Raw genomic sequence first — 13,936 nt, forward strand, 5'->3', positions numbered from 1 at the left:
CCCCTAAGCTCACAGATAATGAAGGGGGGGGGGTTGGCTTCTTTGCCCTGGGTGCTGGATGACCTTGTCCCAACACTAAATATGGGAAATAGGGAATTATTAGTACTAGTCCTATACATTTCTGTGTACAGTACTGAGCAGATTGGTTTCCCATTCTCCTCTAGGCACCGTGGTCACTCCGGGTCTGGTCATTCCCCCAGCAGGTGAGTCTTCCTCAGCTTTTAGATTCCTCTTCAGGTATTATAAAGTAGAACATAACACCAGAAATGGCTCTACAGATTAAACATGGCACCAGTGATGGCTCCACAGACTGAATGTGACACCAGATAGGGCTCTGCAGACTAGATGTGACACCAGATATGGCTCTGCAGACTAGATGTGACACCAGATATGGCTCTGTAGATTAGACATGACACCAGATATGGCTTTACAGATTAGACATGACACCAGTGATGGCTCCACAGACTGAACGTGACACCAGATAGGTCTCTGCAGACTAGATGTGACACCAGATATGGCTTTGCAGATTAGATGTGACACCAGATATGGCTCTACACAGATGTGCCACCAGATGGTCCTCTCGGAATTACACATGGCATCAAATATGGCTCTGCTTATTAGACTTGACATTGGCTTAGCCTTAGTGCAGCTGCAGATATGGCAGTGTGCATGGACACTCATGTAAGGACCTGCAGGTTTGTCTTCATTCAGTATACTGTATATTACCCTGTGTTTGTGTCAGAGCAGATAAGGCATGACTCCTATCTCTGAATATTGGTGTTAGATATGTAGTAGGCTCTCAGCATAGTGCTTTTTCTAATGGAGAATAGTTGGAATATTTCAGTTTGTGCTCTTTCATGTCACCTAGATGTAACCTTTCCACCTGGACACAGTACAGCACCGGGCAGCACTCTCCATCCAGGTTCTTCTCTTCCTGCACATGCTGGAGAACCGGGAATATATCAACCATCCCAACCAACAGGTAGCCCCGGAATACAGCAAGAGACACCTGGACAGGGAACTGGACCAAGACTGGAGACCACTGGTCAGCCTGGCATTCAGGAGAAGCCGTTTGTCAGTGGAAAGCCTGGCATCAGAATCCCAGACAGACCTGAACATAGATTGGAATCTACAACCCTGGAGTTTGGAGATGTCTCTTCTGCTTCTCCTGGTATGCTGATGACGACTGCTCCAACTAAAATGACAGATGAAACATCCAGCAGCATTCCACCCATCGCTGCTATCACACATTCAGGAGAAGCCATTTCTGGAGGTCCTGGAGTTCGTCCCGGCCCCTTTCAGACCGGCGTTCCTGGGCTTGCTGGTAAGAACACATGGAGTACAGATGTAGATGGCACCTCAGGACACACAAGTTTTCCCGCATTGAGTGTAGGACAAGAAGTGCCAGGAATGGGGACTCCTCACACAAGAGATGGTGGGAGTGTAACTCCAGCTTGGGTAGGGACTGGCCACCCTGGTCTATCTGTTCAACCCTCAAGTCTTCCAGGACAAGCACAAAGTAAGCCTGGAGTCCCATCATACAAAGAAGAACCAGTAACTGAAGAAGCTCCCATGTCAAACCCAGCCAGACCACCTGTGGAAGAGGTGTCATCCACATCTCAGTATAATGAGACAAGTGACCTGTACCATGAAACAAGAATCTCAACCCCTACACCAAGAAATACCTCTCTGGAGGGTGAACTCCCAGGTCCTGAGATCTTTGTTGTTCCAGAAGGACATCATTCCAGCTTGAAGCCTGGTTCAGGGACTGTCGTTATTTGGAAGGAGCCTGTTGAGGTCCCTCCAGAAGAGGGGGGCGTTAGACCAGGGGGCCGTGAGGAATTTCATGCCTCTCATACGCATGAAGGTTTGTAATGTGCTTGAGGGGACCTCCAGTACCGCTGCCCTTTGGTGTGTACAGTATATTATACAAGTGCTACATGTATTGATGAATGTCTAGAAAACAATTGATAAGAGGAACATAACCTATTAGTACATTGATCAACAAACCTGGAAAATTCTGGTCCTTGTAAATGAATAATCTGGTAAGATGTGAGATGAACTTTTTATATTACAGGAACGGCCAGCACATTCACGATGAACCTGACCACTGAGCTTCCCAGAAGTACCTGTAGCATCGATCAGTTTGTCTGCTCTGCATTTGGCTGTGTCGACGCGGTTAATGTTTGCAACGGACAAGAAGACTGCATCGATGGTTCCGACGAGCAGCTCTGCGGTGAGTCTTTTCATGCCTCTCAAGTTTTTTCGGTTTAAGTGGTATGAGTGGCTATTAGAACTCTCTATTGCACATGTGTCAAATGCAAGGCCCATAGGCTGAATCCAGCCCTCCAGGCCATTTCATGTGGCCCTCGCTCCTCTCCTGCAGCTGCGGAACCGCCCTCGTCTCCTCCCCCACCTTGTCTTAGCAGTCGCAGCAGAGAGTAGAACAGAACTCCTCCTACTGATCCTGTGCAGCCGCAGAACCCCCTCATCTCCACCCCACCTTATCTCAGCTGTCACAGCAGAGAGTAGGACAGAACTCCTCCTACTGATCCTGCGCCTTCCTGTGCAGCCGCAGAACCCCCTCATCTCCACCCCCAACCTTATCTCAGCAGTTGGCAGCAGAGAGGAGGACAGAACTCCTCCTAGATCCTGTGCCTCTCTGTGCAGCCACAGTACACGCTCATCTCCGCCTCCCCTAGTCAGCATTCAGCAGACCTCCTCTGGTCCTCCTCCAGACCCTGCACTTTCTTCTTCACAGCTCCTCCTCCCGCTTCTTCCTGGCAGCAGCACAAGGTAAGGGGGTCGCACTGTGATATAGGGAGAGTGGGGGACTCTTGACTTCTGATGTAAAAGGTGGGTGGGGTGCTCTTGACATAGAGTCTTACAGATATAACCCCTTGAGTGCAACCATAGTGCTAATGCGGCTCACAATGAAATTGAGTTTTACACCCCTGCTCTATTGTCTCTCCAGGCACCTCCTCTGCAGTTGTGATGTCCACTCCCACGTGGCTTGTTCCCACCCCAGGCCCCAGCATGTGTTCACACAAACAGTTTACTTGTGGCTCAGGAGAATGTGTGTCCTCAGAGAGACACTGCGACCTCCACCGTGACTGTTCAGATGGCTCCGATGAGGAAAACTGTGGTAGGTTCTCTTTGTTGAGTCTCCTTGTCCTTCTGTCACACTGGAGGGACCATAAACAGAACTTCTATTGTGACTCACACTTGAGCTGAAGTGTCTTTTGTTTATCTCAAGTGTTTTCCTTCCCTGCAGTGGATTGTGTCCTCTCTGTCTGGACATCCTGGAGTGAGTGCAGCCGCTCCTGTGGATTGGGAGTCAAGTTCCGACGTCGGGATGTAATCAGAGACCGGCTGCCTGGGGGTCATTGTGCCGGAGCTCAATTTGACAGCCAGAGCTGCTTCGTACAAGCATGTCCAGGTAGGTGAGCGAGACATACCTGGGGGGATTGTGAGAGGGAAATTAACAGGAATATCAGATATGATATGGAAGAGGCTGGAGGCATCATAATGCTAAAGGAGGCCCAGGAGGACCTATCCAATGCCTGGAATCATCTCAAGAACTTCTGACAGGAGCAGTTACATCCCTCTTATGTATATGGAATGTGTAAAACTTTTCTCCGGTCAGTGTTGGGAGGCTTCTCTAGTGAGTGTATGGAGGCTTCTCTGGTCAGTGTTGGGAGGCTTCTCTAGTCAGTGTCTGGAGGCTTCTCTAGTGAGTGTCTGGAGGGTTCTCTAGTCAGTGTCTGGAGGGTTCTCTAGTCAGTGTCTGGAGGCTTCTCTAGTGAGTGTCTGGAGGGTTCTCTAGTCAGTGTCTGGAGGCTTCTCTAGTGAGTGTCTGGAGGGTTCTCTGGTCAGTGTCTGGAGGGTTCTCTGGTCAGTGTCTGGAGGGTTCTCTGGTCAGTGTCTGGAGGGTTCTCTGGTCAGTGTCTGGAGGCTTCTCTGGTCAGTACCTGGAGGCTTCTCCGTTCAGTGTCTGGAGGCTTCTCCGTTCAGTGTCTGGAGGCTTCTCCGTTCAGTGTCTGGAGGCTTCTCTAGCGAGTCTCTGGAGGGTTCTCTGGTCAGTGTCTGGAGGCTTCTCTGGTCAGTGTCAGGAGGCTTCTCTGGTCAGTGTCTGGAGGCTTCTCCGGTCAGTGTCTGGAGGATTCTCCGTTCAGTGTCTGGAGGCTTCTCCGTTCAGTGTCTGGAGGCTTCTCCGTTCAGTGTCTGGAGGCTTCTCCGTTCAGTGTCTGGAGGCTTCTCCGGTCAGTGTCTGGAGGCTTCTCTAGTGAGTCTCTGGAGGGTTCTCTGGTCAGTATCAGGAGGCTTCTCCAGTCAGTGTCTGGAGGCTTCTCTAGTGAGTCTCTGGAGGCTTCTCTAGTGAGTCTCTGGAGGCTTCTCTGGTCAGTGTCTGGAGGCTTCTCCAGTCAGTGTCTGGAAGCTTCTCCGGTCAGTGTCTGGAGGCTTCTCCGTTCAGTGTCTGGAGGCTTCTCCGGTCAGTGTCTGGAGGCTTCTCCTGTCAGTGTCTGGAGGCTTCTCCGGTCAGTGTCTGGAGGCTTCTCCGGTCAGTGTCTGGAGGCTTCTCCTGTCAGTGTCTGGAGGCTTCTCCGGTCAGTGTCTGGAGGCTTCTCCTGTCAGTATCAGGAGGCTTCTCCAGTCAGTGTCTGGAGGCTTCTCTAGTGAGTCTCTGGAGGGTTCTCTGGTCAGTGTCTGGAGGCTTCTCCGGTCAGTGTCAGGAGGCTTCTCTGGTCAGTGTCTGGAGGCTTCTCCGTTCAGTGTCTGGAGGCTTCTCCGTTCAGTGTCTGGAGGCTTCTCCGTTCAGTGTCTGGAGGCTTCTCCGTTCAGTGTCTGGAGGCTTCTCCGTTCAGTGTCTGGAGGCTTCTCCGGTCAGTGTCTGGAGGCTTCTCCGTTCAGTGTCTGGAGGCTTCTCCGGTCAGTGTCTGGAGGCTTCTCCGTTCAGTGTCTGGAGGCTTCTCTAGTGAGTCTCTGGAGGCTTCTCTGTTCAGTGTCTGGAGGCTTCTCCGTTCAGTGTCTGGAGGCTTCTCCTGTCAGTGTCTGGAGGCTTCTCTAGTGAGTCTCTGGAGGGTTCTCTGGTCAGTGTCTGGAGGCTTCTCCAGTCAGTGTCTGGAGGCTTCTCCGGTCAGTGTCTGGAGGCTTCCCCGGTCAGTGTCTGGAGGCTTCTCTAGTGAGTCTCTGGAGGGTTCTCCGGTCAGTGTCTGGAGGGTTCTCCGGTCAGTGTCTGGAGGCTTCTCCTGTCAGTATCTGGAGGCTTCTCCTGTCAGTGTCAGGAGGCTTCTCCAGTCACTATAACATTTTGTGTAGTCTCCTCTTCATAGCAGAGTCCCTTGGTCATATGATGTTTGTACCCCACAGTGAATGGTGTGTGGTCGCCTTGGGGAGAGTGGTCTGCCTGTGATGCTCTGTGTCAAGGAGGAGTGCGTTCTAGAAACAGGAAATGTGAAAATCCGCCACCCAAGAACGGGGGTCTTCCATGCCGCGGAGAATCTGTGCAGACAGAATCCTGTAACCTACAGCCATGCGGAGACTCAGAAGGTAAGTGTGGACTATTGGCTGCCACCTCCAGTAATGAGATGGTTCAAGTACAGAATCTGCTTGTTGGGTCTCTTCATTGTCATTGGATAGACTGTGACTTCTGAACTGCTTTGTGTTCACAGACTGCGGCCCGGAGATGATCCTTATCCATCCTGGACAGTGCGAATCCCAGCACATGGATCCGTGTCCGCTAACCTGCCGCAGCCTGAACGCTGAGACCCTGTGTAATGACGGCTGTATGGAAGGTGGGTACCTAACCCCTGGGTCTGTAGTATTATATATGGGTGGGGGGTCCTGCGTAGTCCAATCCGTCTTCTCTGAGCTCTGGGCAATAAATAGATATATTGTATATGGGAGATCGAGGCTTTTCCTGCAATAAATCTACATTTGGATATTATCACAGATATATTAGACAACCCAATCTTGTTCATGGTCTCTTCTGCCCTCTCAGTGCCACCATATTGTCCTTTGCCTTGCAGGATGCCGCTGTCCTCCTGGTCTGTACCTCCAAGATGGCGGCTGTGTGAACATCAGCCGGTGCCGCTGTTATGTGGAGCATGGCGGCACCCAACTTCCTGGAAAGACCTTCTTCAGTCATGACAACTGCAGCGTGTGGTGAGGACCAGCGGGGGGGGGCTGTTACTCTGATAACGGCTCTGGGCCTTCTAGACGGCAACCAGTCAAGTTCTCTGGTGCACAACGATAGCTGTCATCTGATTGGTTACTCTGGGCAGAAGGACCGTTCCTGATTCTATGGTTGCCGTCATTTTATTGAGCCGCCCCAGTTCACATCTCTTTGCTGATTCCTTTCTCGTAATTATGAAGCCACAAAGGAGCTTATTAAATAATATTAATTAGTATAAAAGTCTGATCATGAAAACATTAACTGATATAAAAAATATTCCCAAAGTCCCCCCCAACCTTTGGGTATCATGTTGTTGCTCTTCCAATGTCCATGTTGTTCCTTCTCATTGTACTACCTGTTTTCTCCCTCCCTATTCCCCAATATCCCCCACTGCAGCCGGTGTCAGGACGGGAAGGTGACATGTGACAGCTCAGGCTGTGCCGTGGACTGTGGGTGGTCAGCGTGGTCCCAGTGGACACCATGTGACACAACATGTGGAGCGGGCATGCAGGAGCGATTCAGGTACAGTGCCGTGTAGAACACTGGACAGTTACGTGTGTATTGCAGAGGTAACAAGAAGAGGCATTCTACTTTCCCTTCCACTGAGGGACACAGACAGACAGTTTTTCATCTTTGGGTTATACTGCCACCTACAGGAAGATTGGACACTGTCAAAAAAAAAAAAATTAGGCCTAGCATAGGATAACCCCTCCTACTACCAGCATGCCTCTGTTTTTTTTTGCTACTGTCCTAGGAGGTTGGATGTCTTTTTCTCAACTCTGCAACTGTCAGAAACCATGAAATTAGGCTGAGACAGAAGTACAGTTAAATCACACTTGTTTAATAATAAAAGTAAAAAGAACAAATGTAGTCAGAACATAGCCAGAGTTCAGTAACCGGAACAGATAATCAGCCAAGCCAGAAGTCAGGGATCAATGTAGTGGAACTTCAGTGAGGGAAAACGAAGTCGTAGGTTGCAAGATGACAGCCAAACCCTGTCCCCAACCTGGTAGGACGTTGCAGGCAGGCGTCTGCGGTCAGCATGGAGTCTGTACCTATCATTAGCATGTTGCACAGCCTCCTGGACTTGTGCCCAAGTGGAACGAAGACCACAGAGATGTTCCTCTAACGCAGGAATACTCTGCGGAACAAACGAGTCACCCAACATGGAAGGTTGGAAACCATAATTCTCCATAAACGGGGACAATCGGAAGCAGAATTCAAGGCACTATTGTGAGCAAACTCCGCCCATGGTAAGAGATCTGACCAGTTGTTGTGATGGTCAGAAATATAGCAACGTAGGAATTGCTCCAAGGACTGATTGGCTCGTTCTGCGGCCCCATTAGACTGCGGGAGATACGCAGAGGAGAAAGCGAGCTGAATTCCCAACTGTGCACAAAAGGCTCGCCAGAACCGGGACACAAACTGACTACCCCTGTCCGAGACAATCACCTTGGGTAGCCCATGTATGCGAAAGATCTCCCGAGCAAAAATGGAAGCCAGTTCCTTAGAAGTGGGCAACTTCTTAAGTGGAATACAATGAGACATCTTTGAAAACCGGTCAACCACCATAAGGATAACTGTGTTGCCTGGGAGTTGGGTAACTCCACAATGAAGTCCATAGACAGGTGGGTCCAGGGCCTCTCTCCATTGGGTATGGGTTGTAGGAGGCCCACTGGAAGGTGTCGTGGAGTCTTACTCTGAGCACACAAGGAACAGGCAATACAGGACCTTATATACATAATATACAATACAGGACCTTATTTCCATAATATACAATACAGGACCTTATATACATAATATACAATACAGGACCTTATTTCCATAATATACAATACAGGACCTTATACCCATAATAGACCATACAGGACTGGAGGTATAGAGCAATCCTAACATGCAAAGCCTTCAGGCCATACTTCCATACATGAACCAAATAGCCATTTTAGGACCCCCACCATGAACTGTAAGAGTCAATAAATCCCTTTCCTCTCCACAATGAGGAATGAATGACAGGTCTCTCTATCTCTCTCTCCCTCCTTTCAGATCCCCATCTAATCCTCCAAGTGCTAATGGTGGGGCTCCTTGTGAGGGTGACACACGAGACATCCGAGAGTGCTACACTCCATGTGCCAATGGTAGGACATGAGGAAACTCCAACTTACAGATTGTGATTGATGTGATTGTTCCCATTTACTGTGGTTCCCCCACCAATCATGGATGATGGGTCCAAGGCCAGAACAAGCAGTGGAAAGGGGGGGCGCTCTGTGCCAGTTGTTTCTGTTACAAAGCTGACAGGAGTAGTGACAGCAACATCACTGCTAACCCTAAGGGAAGGGGTGCAGTTTGGCATTTTTATCCTGGATGCTGGATGATCTTGTCCCGACACTGGATGGGTCTATGGGTGGTATTTCTCCTACGTGGGTCTATGGGTGGTATTTCTCCTATATGGGTCTTTGGGTGGTATTTCTCCAATATGGGTCTATCTATGGGTGGTATTTATCCTTTATGGGACTATGGGTGGTATTTCTCCTATATGGGTCTATGGGTGGTATTTCTCCTATATGGGTCTTTGGGTGGTATTTCTCCAATATGGGTCTATCTATGGGTGGTATTTATCCTTTATGGGACTATGGGTGGTATTTCTCCTATATGGGTCTATGGGTGGTATTTCTCCTATATGGGTCTGTGGGTGGTATTTATCCTTTATGGGACTATGGGTGGTATTTATCCTATTTGGAACTATGGGTGGTATTTCTCCTATATGGGTCTTTGGGTGGTATTTCTCCTATATGGGACTATGGTTGGTATTTCTCCTATTTGGAACTATGGGTGGTATTTCTCCTATATGGGTCTATGGGTGGTGTTTCTTCTATATGGGTCTATGGGTGATATTTCTCCAATATGGGTCTATGGGTGGTATTTCTCCAATATAGGTCTATGGGTTGTATTTCTCCTATATGGGACTATGGGTGGTATTTCTCCTATATGGGTCTATGGGTGGTATTTCTCCTATATGGGACTATGGGTGGTATTTCTCCTATATGGGTCTATGGGTGGTATTTCTCCTATATGGGTCTATGGGTGGTATTTCTCCTATATGGGACTATGGGTGGTATTTCTCCTATATGGGATTATGGTTGGTATTTCTCCTATTTGGAACTATGGGTGGTATTTCTCCTATATGGGTCTTTGGGTGGTATTTCTCCTATATGGGACTATGGTTGATATTTCTCCTATTTGGAACTATGGGTGGTATTTCTCCTATATGGGTCTTTGGGTGGTATTTCTCCTATATGGGTCTTTGGGTGGTATTTCTCCTATTTGGAACTATGGGTGGTATTTCTCCTATATGGGTCTTTGGGTGGTATTTCTCCTATATGGGACTATGGTTGGTATTTCTCCTATTTGGAACTATGGGTGGTATTTCTCCTATATGGGTCTATGGGTGGTATTTCTCCTATATGGGTCTATGGGTGGTATTTCTCCTATTTGGAACTATGGGTGGTATTTCTCCTATATGGGTCTATGGGTGGTATTTCTCCTATATGGGTCTATGGGTGGTATTTCTCCTATATGGGTCTATGGGTGATATTTCTCCAATATGGGTCTATGGGTGGTATTTCTCCAATATAGGTCTATGGGTTGTATTTCTCCTATATGGGACTATGGGTGGTATTTCTCCTATATGGGTCTATGGGTGGTATTTCTCCTATTTGGAACTATGGGTGGTATTTCTCCTTTATGGGTCTATATTTTCACAGCAGTGTAAAGTGGGATGTGAAATACATTATTATTATAGAAATGTTGATCCGTTGTCTCTCATACAATCTACAGATACCAGAATGTGAGGGTCTTATGTGTTGGCAGGTCTCCAATCTTCTGCTTATGATAAAGTTTATAAATGTGGGCACCATAATGGTCATCCCCTCTCCATCTCTCTCCTCTCTCTGGTTCCCCTTCTCTCTTTCTTTCCCCTCTTCTCTGTGTCACACCCCCCCTATCCTTCTTCTCTTTTGGATCATCAGAGACGGACATATTCTGGAGTGATTGGACCCCATGGTCGCCATGCTCTAGAACGTGCTTCTATGATGTGGAAAATATTGGGGTGCGGAGAAGATTCCGGCACTGTAACAGCACGCTGTCCTCCTCTGGCCCTCTGTGTGTTGGGGAGTCTGTTCAGGAGGAGCCATGTGACACGCCGCTGTGTCCCGGTAAGTAAAATATCTGAGAAGTACTGTAGAGGGGGGATTGGATGATCTGTAAAATTGGGGTCCTGCTCCTCCCATTTCATGCTTGTCCTGTCTGGAAGTGATATGTGACGTTGATGCTCTGACTTCTTCTGATACAGTTGTTGGCGGCTGGTCCTCCTGGAGCTCCTGGACAGAGTGTACCGCCACCTGTGACTCTGGAATTCAGACCCGAAACCGCTCATGTTCTAACCCTTCGCCATTGCATGGGGGCCCCGAATGTCGGGGGCCACAGATTCAGACCAGGGAGTGTAACACACAGCCTTGCAAAGGTGAGTGATGCTGGTGTCACTGGGACATGGTCCTTTGGTGCCCAAGTGGAAAGGCCAAAGTTCTACCTCCTTCCCACCCCTCCGCAATAAGCTGTGAACTACTTTGGTAGAAGAGCCCCCCATTTTGTGCGCCCCCTTCTCATGAAGCACCCTTGCCCTGGCCCTGGTTCACAGTGGGATTTCGGTGGGACAGGCGGTGTGGTGGTCTCTTTGATTGGGTTTATGGTGGATTTGGAGGATGGTTCTGGCTGCTTTCAGAACTCCACATCCAGTAACAATAATAATTTGGCCCTGTTTATTGGGCCTCTTCCTCTCTTTCCTCCAGATCTGTGTCCACCCAATATGATCTATCAGACCACGGAGGAATGTCGTGGCACCGGGGGGGCGTGTCCTCGTCTGTGTCTGGACCAGGCTGCCCAGGTAGAGTGCGCCTCCACCTGCTACGAGGGTTGCTACTGCCCTGAAGGGCTCTTCCTGCAGAACAACAGCTGTGTGCCACAGACTGAATGCTCCTGTTACCACAAGGGGGCGCTCTACCAGCCCGGGGAGAACGTGACGCTGGATGCCTGCAACAACTGGTAACTGTGACCTTCCTGTTGTGTTACAGATGTTATTATTTACTCCTTGCCTCCCATGATACTCCTTCCTCAGTTCGGGGCTTCTCTAACATCTCCTGTGTTTGCAGCACCTGTGTGTCCGGTGAGATGGTCTGCAGTGCAGCTCCATGTCCAGGTGAGGACTGTTATCTGTCTGATCTCCTTTAGAGTCAGCCATCAGCTCAATGGGTGGCTGGGGAGCACTACAACAACCAGCATATCCATACTGCTGTGATTAATGAGATTGTGTAATTTCCCCATCAGATGTGACACCACCAACGCGTTTCGCCTGCCATATTGTGGGTGAAATGCGTCTAAGGTGAAGTTAGGTCTGGCGAGGAAGGGCACATCTGAGTGGACCAGTTTTAGGGCCAATAAATGAAAGGAAATCACACATCTGGCCAATGCGTCTGTTATACCCCATTCCTCACTCCCCTCTCTGTTCATGTCACAGTGGATTGTGGGTGGAGTGACTGGACCTCGTGGAGCTCCTGCAGCCGTTCATGTAATGTTGGCACCAGACGACGCTACCGATCAGGGACAAACCCAGCTGCCGCATTCGGAGGTCAGGATTGTGAGGGGTCCGGTGTGGCCATTGAGTTCTGCAGTTTACAGCCCTGTAAAGGTGGGTCAGACGTAGGTCCTCCACACATCACCCTCAGCTTCTCTCTAGTAATGCTGGATACACATGATGAATAATCTCTCCTTTCTCCTAAGGCTCCGCTGGGGACTGGGGACCGTGGTCAGAATGTTCCGTGCCCTGCGGCGGAGGATATCGGAACCGCAGCCGTGTCAGTGTCGTTCTGCGCCGCATTGAGTTCTCCACCTGTAACCTCCACCCTTGTTCTGGTAAGATTGTATTCAGATCTGGGGTTAGTGTTCTGTGAGTTTCCCATATGAACAGCGGCATTATAACTGTGCACAGTGGATCCCTGGTTCTGCTCTACTATTGTGTAGATCCTTGATGCTCCTCTAGTTCAATGGAGTCTGGATTTGTTTTAGTTCTAAGTTCTGTGGATCTATGGATATTTTTGTAGTTCTGTTTAGAGTGGATCCCCGGATCTGTTCCTATATTATATGCAGTTGATGCCTGGATCTTTTCTGGTTTCATGTGGAGTAGATCCTTGGACCAGTTCTAGCTCTGTGTGGAGTAGATACCTAGATCTGCTCTAGCTTTATGTGGTGTGGATCCCAGGATTTATCCTTTTCTAGTTCTACGTGGAGTGGATTCCCAGATCTATTCTGTTTTTTTGTGAAGTGGATCCTTGGTTCTATTTTTATCCTATGTGAAGTGCCTTGGTTTGGTGATGTATTGTGGTTGTATTTCCTGGTGTAGAAGAGTCATTCTGGATATTATCATTATCCTCCTTACAAGAGAGGATCCATGGCTCTGTTCTAGATTGTGTGCAGTTGATTCCTGGATCTTTTCTGGTTTCATGTGGAGTAGATTCCTAGATCAGTTCTAGCTCTGTGTGGAGATCCCTAGATCTGCTCTAGCTTTGTGTGGCATGGATCCCTGGATTTGTTCATTCTAGTTCTATGTGGAGTGGATCCTGGGATCTATTCCAGTTTTTTGTGAAGTGGATCCTTGGTTCTATTTTTATCGTATGTGACATGCCTTGGTTTGGTGATGTATGGTGGTGGTATGTTCTGGTGGAGAAGAGTCATTCTGGATCTTATAATTGTCCTCCTTACAGGAGAGGATCCCTGTATCTGTTCTAGATTGTGTGCAGTTGATTCCTGGATCTTCTCTGGTTTCAGGTGGAGTAGATCCCTATATCAGTTCTAGCTCTGTGTGGAGATCCCTAGATCTACTCTAGCTTTATGTGGCATTGATCCCTGGATTTGTTTACTGTAGTTCTCTTGAAGTGAATCCTTGGTCCTATTTTTTTCCTATGTGACGTGGTTTGGTGATGTGTGATGGTAGTATGGTGGTGGTATGGTGGATGTATGGTGGACGAATGGTAGACGAATGGTGGATGTATGGTGGTGGTATGGTGAATGTATGGTGTTAGTATGGTGGTGGTATGGTGGTAGTAGGGTGGATGTGGTATGGTGGATGTATGGTGGTGATATGGTGAATGTATGGTGGACGAATGGTAGATGTATGGTGGTGGTATGGTGTTAGTATGGTGGTGGTATGGTGGTGGTATGGTGGTAGTAGGGTGGATGTGGTATGGTGGATGTATGGTGGTGATATGGTAAATGTATGGCGGACGAATGATAGATGTATGGTGGTGGTATGGTGGATGTGTGTTGGATGTGTGGTGGTATGGTAGAGGTTTGGTAGAGGTATGGTGGTGGTATGGTAAATGTATGGTGGATGAATGGTAGCTGTATGGTGGTGGTATGGTGGATGTATGGTGTTAGTATGGTGGTGGTATGGTGGTAGTAGGGTGGATGTGTGTTGGTGGTATGGTGGATGTGTGTTGGATGTGTGGTGGTTGTATGGTGGTGGTAGGATAGAGGTTCGGTAGAGGTATGGTGGTGGTATGGTGGATGTATAGTGGTGGTATGTCCTGGTGTCGAAGAGTCATTATGGATCTTCTCATTGTCCTCCTTACAAGGGAGGATCCATGGCTCTGTTCTAGATTGTGTGCAGTTAATTCCTGTATCTTTTAAGGTTTCATGGTGGAGTAGATCTCT

The 13,936-nt window shown here is 48.6% G+C and overlaps 1 protein-coding gene across 1 annotated transcript in view; it reads left to right on the forward strand.

The window, feature by feature from the left end:
• The window catches only part of LOC141146132 (SCO-spondin-like), a 146,323-nt gene that overhangs the window by 83,665 nt on the left and 48,722 nt on the right, over positions 1-13,936 (forward strand). Inside the window, 16 exon segments of the mRNA XM_073632887.1 lie at positions 165-203; positions 869-1,324; positions 2,078-2,236; positions 2,975-3,145; positions 3,275-3,439; positions 5,371-5,550; positions 5,673-5,795; positions 6,030-6,165; positions 6,572-6,697; positions 8,219-8,310; positions 10,201-10,386; positions 10,524-10,694; positions 11,020-11,272; positions 11,380-11,426; positions 11,745-11,915; positions 12,008-12,139. Coding sequence (XP_073488988.1) covers positions 165-203; positions 869-1,324; positions 2,078-2,236; positions 2,975-3,145; positions 3,275-3,439; positions 5,371-5,550; positions 5,673-5,795; positions 6,030-6,165; positions 6,572-6,697; positions 8,219-8,310; positions 10,201-10,386; positions 10,524-10,694; positions 11,020-11,272; positions 11,380-11,426; positions 11,745-11,915; positions 12,008-12,139 — 2,607 coding nt within the window.

This window comes from Aquarana catesbeiana, linkage group LG05 (genome assembly GCF_042186555.1).
Source record: "Aquarana catesbeiana isolate 2022-GZ linkage group LG05, ASM4218655v1, whole genome shotgun sequence".
Taxonomy (NCBI): Eukaryota; Metazoa; Chordata; class Amphibia; order Anura; family Ranidae; genus Aquarana; species Aquarana catesbeiana.